At 40.7% G+C, this 6,936-nt stretch overlaps 1 protein-coding gene across 1 annotated transcript in view; it reads right to left on the bottom strand.

Annotated features, from left to right (window-relative positions):
• TOP1 (DNA topoisomerase I) overlaps positions 1-6,271 on the bottom strand; it is a gene marked incomplete at its 5' end in the record, with an annotated part of 71,168 nt that extends 64,897 nt beyond the window's left edge. The window contains 1 exon segment of the mRNA XM_006144138.2: positions 6,169-6,271. Within this exon segment, the coding sequence (XP_006144200.2) occupies positions 6,169-6,271 (103 nt within the window).
• Positions 6,272-6,936: the final 665 nt, after the last annotated feature.

The following is a 6,936-nucleotide window of genomic DNA, read 5'->3' as shown; positions in this document are numbered from 1 at the left end:
GTCCCCCGGCCCATTACAGAAAAATTCTTCAAAAAAAAAAAAAAAAAAGTATCTCTTTTTGGAAACCAGCTGTTAGTGTAATGGCTATGTCGCTGGACTCCCATGTAGTCAACTGCAGTTCGCATTCCGGACCCGGTGGCTTAAAACTCACGCCAGGCGCGTGTACGTGCGTGCCCAAGATCCCGAGAGGAGAATGGAGGAGAAGGGATTGTGGTGTGATTATCCCCCCAGGGGGTGATTTCTCGCTTTCTGTCTCTATGTTTCTCTCTGTCTGTCGAGTGCACGCGCCCTATAGCGAAAAATCCTCTCAAAAAAAAAAAAAAAAAAAGTATCTCTCTTTTTGTACTTAAAAACTAGCACAGCATGATCATGATAGACAGACAAAAATAACTGCTTGACATGATTCAGAGGTTCCATTTCTAGGTATATACCCAAAGAATTCAAAACAGAGATTTAAAACAGAAACTTATACATCAGTGTCTCTAGTGGCATTATTTGCAATATACAAAAAGTAGAAATCCAAATGTTCACCAACAGATGAAATGTTTAAAATGTGAGATAAGATATGCAATGGATTATCCAATCATAAAAAGAATAAAATTCTGATAGCATGAATAAACCTAGAAAACAAGGTTAAACCTAGACACCATGAAATAAGCAAGAGGGGCCGGCAGGTGGCATGGTGGTTAAGGGCACTGGATTCCCACATGGCCGACCAGTCCCAGACCTGGTGGCTTGCTTTCTCACTTTCCCTTCCTCTCTCTCTCTGTCTCTCTCTGGTCAAATTAAAAAAAAAATTAAAATAACAAATTAAATAATTTTTTTTTAAAAAGAAGCAATATAGAAAGAAGGACAAATATTACGTGATTTCACTTTTATGAAGTACCTAGAAATAAATCAAAGTACAACAGATACAGGGACAGAGAGTTGTTATTTAGTGGGTTCAGAGACTGCCTGGGATGATGATAAGGTTTGGAGATGGACAGAGGTGATGGCTGCACACTATAATGAATGCCTTTATTGCCACTTTAAAATCACAAGTTTTATGTCATGTGTATTTTACCAAGAACACACCCAAAAAAATTGTTTGGAAAATGGGACAGCTAAATGGAACTAACTATCCTACAGAAAACAGAATATGTGACAAGAGAAGATGGAACCTGATGAACCCATAGGCCATCCACTCCTTGATTCAGTAACTATGTACTAGTGAGTGCTGGCTATCTGCCAAGTACCATACTAAGCTTTAAGGATATAAAGCGAATACAAGACCCCAACTCTGTAACCAGAGACCTTAGACTCTAATAGGGTATAAAGAAATGTAAAGAGACAATTACAACTCTAACATCACTTGTTAATGACTGTAACAGGAATATGGTTAAAGTGTCAGAGAGCACACAGAAGTGGTACTTAATATGAGGAGGCGGGCAACAAGGACACCTGGAAGAAGTCAAATCTAAGCTGCAACTGAAGAATGGCATTATGAGGGCGACGGGGTATTCCAGACCAACAGCAGCATGTTTTAAGACCTAGTGGATCAGAAAACATGCTGAGTTTGAGGAACTGAAGAGAAGTTGTTAAGACTGGATATAGAGGGTCAGCCTGTTGCCTGGTGATTAAGGGAGATGGATCCCACACGCCAACCTCAGGGCTACAGTTCTAAGCCCAGCAGCTTGAAAAATATCCCAGGTGTATGTAAATGTATAACCACAATCCCAACAGGAGTGAGAGGCAGATGAAAAGGGATTGTGGCGTGACCATACTCCGCGGGGAGTTGTTTCTCACCTCTCCTCAACTGTATCTCCTGTGAGTACATGCACCCTCTGGTAAAATTAAAATAAAAAGACTGAATACGCAATGTGAGGTAAATGGAAAGAGGCAGCAGATACCCAAATGCTGTTAGATATCCGAAGATTGTTAGAGAATCACTATCTTCATTAGGAAGAGACAAAAATGGTTGTGACAAAGGCGTAAAAGCATGGAGACAAGTCAGTCAATGGAAGGTGTTTTGAGGAGGAGGGCTGGGCCCTGAATAAGATTCAACCTGGCACATGCTTTGTGTAAACTTGAAAAAAAGAAGGTATATTTTAAAGTTGGGTGGAATAATCCTGTAGGTAATTAATTAGTTCAAGCTGGTTAATATTGTTCAAGTTTTCTATATCCTTAACAAGCTTCTGACAACTTGTACTAATGATTACTGAGAAAGAGGAATAAAATTGCTGATTGTAATTATGAATGCCTATTTCTCTTTGCAGTTCCATCAGTTTTTGCTGCATGACCATTCTTAGTGAATAAGTGTCTATAACTATTATATCTTTCTGAATAACTGGTCTTTCTTTTTTTGGGGAGAGATTTTCACTGTAGGGTGCGTGCGCTCGCCAGACAGACAGAGAGAGACATAGAGACAGAAAGCGAGAAATCACCCCCCAGGGGGGATGGTCACGCCGCAATCCCTTCTCCTCCATTCTCCTCTCGGGATCTTGGGCACGCACGCACACGCGCCCAGCGTGAGTTTTAAGCCACCGGGTCCGGGACACGAACCGCAGTTGACTACGTGGGAGTCCAGCGACATAGCCATTACGCTAACTGCTGGTTCCCAATAACTGGTCTTTCTTTTAATTAAAAAAAAAATATTGTTATTTCTTCTTCTTCTTTAACTGGCTAGACACTAGAGAGAAAAAGAGAAAGTGAGGCCAGCAGGTGGTGTGATGCTTAAGGTGCTGGACTTTCACATAGTCAGCCTCGGTCTGAATCCCGGACCTAGAGGCTTGTTTTGGGGGTCCAGCAGATGGCATAGCAGTTATGTTGCTGGACTCTCACATGGCTAACCTTGGTTTGAGTCCCAGACCTGGTGGCTTAAAACTCATGGGACCAGCAGATGGTGTAATGGTTATATTAATGAACTCTCAAATTCTCATGAATATCTGGTATTATTAGTTTTGAGTCTTGGACCTAGCAGCTTGAATCTCATGCAGGGTGCATGTGCGTAAGTACCCAAAATCCTGAGAGGAGAATAGATTGCAGTGTGGCAATCCCTCCTGGGGGGTGGGTAGGTGGGTATCTCTTGCTTTCTGTCTCTTTGTGTCTGTCTCTCTGGCTAGCACATACACTAAAACAAAAATCTCTCTTAAAAAAAAAAAAAAAAAAAGAGAGAAAACAAGCTTCTAGGTCCTGAACTTGAATTGTGATTGGACATGTGGGGGGATAGTCCAGCAGCCCAATCAACATGACACCTGCAGGCCCTTTAACTGGTCTCCTTTTACCATTAGAAAATGAACTTATTGATTACTGGTAATATACTTTGATTGCCAATTTACTTTAGTTGATATTAATTTGAGCTGGGCAACTATAAAGTGGTGGGAAAAAAGACATTTACTGAGATTCATTTGGACTCAACAACTGAGATTAAATTCACTAGAGTCATTAAAATGGAAACAATATTTAAGTCCTAGGAAATGTGCGAGTGATAAGGAAAAAAGGCCATAGGAATGGTAGATGAGTCAGTCATGAAAAAATGTCTTCACTGAAGATAATTAATCTGGTTATTTTAATGATTCATAAAAAGATTTATTCATAAAGAACTCATTAAAATATTTTTTTAAATGTTTAGGATTCATAAAAAATGAGTCTTGCAGCCAGCCTGTGCCACAGTGATTAAGAAGGCTAGATCCCATATGGCTAACTGTGTGATTCAAGTTCCAGACCCAGTAGCTTGAAAAACACTGGGTACATGTGTGCATACTCACAATCTCGAAAGAAGGGATTGTGGTGTAGCTATTTCCTCGGGATGCTGGGGGTGGGGAATCTCACTTTTCCTTCCTCTGTCTCTCTCTGGCAAGTACACATATCTATAATAAAGCATTTTTAAAAATTAAAAAAGAGGAAGCCAGCAAGTGGCATGATGGTTAAGGCACTAGATTCCCACATGGCTAACCATGGTTTGAATCCCAGACCTAGTAGCTTGAAAATTATGATGGGCATGTGTGTGTTCCCAAAATCCCAAGAGGAGAATGGAGAAGGTATGACAGCATAGCTGTACCCCTGGGGGATGATTTCTCACTTTCCCTCTCTCTGTCTCTCTCCAGTGAGTGCATGCAGCCTATTACAAAACCCTTCACTAACCCCACTTACAAAACCCAAAAAAAAAAAAAAAAAAAAAAAAAAAAATACTTTCTCTAAGGAAAAAAAAAAAAGCACAGATTTATAAAAACAGTTCTCACTTTAACTTGCCTACAGATAACAATCTATTGAAGTAGTTCTATAAGGGTCTATAAGGGACTCTCAGATGAAAACATTTGTTCTGATAATTGGCGTGTATGATTTTTTAAAGAATTATCTTAGTTAACTTTGTTTAGTTAGCTTAATTTGACCAGAGTGAGAGAGCGAGAGAGCGAGAGAGAGAAAGCAAGCCACTAGGTACGGGACTCAAACTGCGGTCAGCCATGTGGGAGTCCAGCACCCCCAATCACCACACCACCTGCTGGCTCCTAAATGGTGAGTTTTTACAGTCCCTCCTAACAAAGCTCAGGTCACTAAGGGAATATTGTATGGCTTTCTCACTAACAGTTGTCTTTAAATCAAAATGGAAGGGGAACCAGCAGTTAGCGTAATGGATATGTCGCTGGATTCCCACGTAGTCGACTGCGGTTCGTGTCCTGGACCCGGTGGCTTAAAACTCACGCCGGGCGCGTGTGCGTGCGTGCCCAAGATCCCGAGAGGAGAATGGAGGAGAAGGGATTGCGGCGTGACCATCCCCCCTGGGGGGTGATTTCTCGCTTTCTGTCTCTATGTCTCTCTCTGTCTGTCTGGTGAGCGCACGCGCCCTACAGTGAAAATCTCTCCAAAAAAAAAAAAAAAAAATGGAAGTAAAAGTTCTTATTTTCAAGAATAGATTTAACCACCTGCTTCCTACACCAAAAAAATGAGAGCAAAATGAACAACAAAAAATATCTTTCTAGGGTTTGGATCCCAGACGACAGCATTGGAATTTTATTTATATTGGTGGTCACTGGCTTTTTTGGGAACTAGTAGGAGTTGAATCTCTCTGAAAACTGATGAAAGCCCAGATTCTCTCTCCAGGAAAATCTTACATTCTACCTTTTCTATATGATTTTAGGGCCTCACAGATCATGGAAGCCCAAGATAAGAATTTTTAAAATGTACATCCTTTAAAATACCGAAGGGAGGAAAAAAAATTGGTCTCTAATCCAGTCATCTTTTATCAAGACATGCTCTCTGGACACTTGATTAAATGCCAGCATGTATTATAATGAATCTATAGTGGACTTAGTTAAAAACTCTACGTTTAGCCAAACCATGATGGCATGTGCTACTCTGCAGGCTAGAACCAGGCTAGAACCCTAAAGGCCAAGCACGATGGTAGGTACCTATAATCTTAACAACTCAGGGAAGCTGAGACAGGAGGGATACAATATGGTAAGACCCCGTCTTTAAAAAAATAAATAAATAAAAAGAAAAGAAACATACATACACACACATGTTTGTTTAAAAGTTAATTTATTGGGGTCAGCAGGTGACATGGTGGTTAAAGGTACTGGACTCCCACATGGCCAACTGTGGTTCGAGTCCCAGACCTGGCGGCTTGCTTGTGTGCGCGCGCTCTCTCTCTCTCTCTGGTCAAAAGTGAAAGACAATGATGATAAATAATTCTTAAAAAAAAAAAAAGTTCCTTTATCTATTTCTTCCGTGAGTGGGGGGAAAGACAGAAAAGATAGTACCAGCACTCCCAACAAGGTATTGATGCTGCAATCCTCTTTCTGATTCAGCCAGCCCTGAATCATGGGTATGCATATGCCCAGCATCCCCAAAGATGTCTCCAGACACAAACCCAGAATCTTTCTACGTGGGTCAGCTTTGCAGAATATTGTTTTACCACTATGTCATCATCCAGTTCCCAGAAAGAAAAAAAAAAAATCCTTTTTAATGAGGTATACATTGAAAGAAAATTCACCATATTTGCTTCATCTTGATCTGAACAATGGTATCCCAAGTAAGGCCTGAATTATGGTCATCCTCTTAGTATCTTCTCTGTTTTACTTTGCTATCCTTGCTATTTACCTGTGGCTCAAGTGAAGGCCTATTCCAGGTAAGCCAAGCAATGGTAAGCCCTCTGTTGAATGATGAGGAACATGCTGATTCAATTCTTACCTGTTGCTATGCTTGGATTTTTCCCGATCCTTCTCTTTGTCTTTCTTGTGCTCTTTGTGCCGGTGTTCTCGGTCTTTGTGTTTATCTTTGTGTTTATGAGAATCTGTAACCATAAGAGATGAGTCAGTTAAGAAGAGTCATGAGTTATCTTCTGCCCACCTGCCTCAACAAGCTGGTCAAGAAGTGCAATGACAGGATTCAAGTGTCATAGTAGCCACAGAACCACATTCCACTGAAAGGAAGGATTTCACAAGGAAGCCCAAAGTATCCCATTACAGTGCTTCTAAAACCAAGACACGTGTTACTAATGTGGGCAGAGGAGGGAAGAAAGCCAACTCTACTGTGAAAGGAAGAAACAGCTGGACTTTTGTCCCTCTAGATTTCTAACAATTAGGCCTAACCTATAATGATACAAAGAGATAAATCTTGAACACTGACTCTAAAGATCAGATAGTTATCCACATAGGTTCTGGAAAATCCAAACTTCAAAAGCTATCTGTTTCTAGGCTCAGTTGTGGTGGTGTAAATGATGGAGCACCAGTGCCTAAGACTAGGTTGCATGGGAAGACTACGTTTGATAACTAGACCATCCGAAACAGGATGTGTGTGGTAGTATGAGATTATAATCCTAACAGAGAAAGAGGCTACAGCGTGAGGACCATAGCCATAGCAAGACCCTGTTGAAAATCTCTCTTTCCTACCGGCCTCATAAATAATAAGTAAGCAAGTATATATATTTTTAAATGAACTTTTACAAGATATAATCTA

The sequence above is a fragment of the Tupaia chinensis genome, unplaced genomic scaffold (genome assembly GCF_000334495.1).
Source record: "Tupaia chinensis unplaced genomic scaffold, TupChi_1.0 Scaffold000115_1, whole genome shotgun sequence".
In the NCBI taxonomy this organism is placed as follows: domain Eukaryota; kingdom Metazoa; phylum Chordata; class Mammalia; order Scandentia; family Tupaiidae; genus Tupaia; species Tupaia belangeri.
The sequence above is the reverse complement of the archived record's forward strand: the minus strand, read 5'-3'. Positions and strand labels throughout refer to the sequence as shown.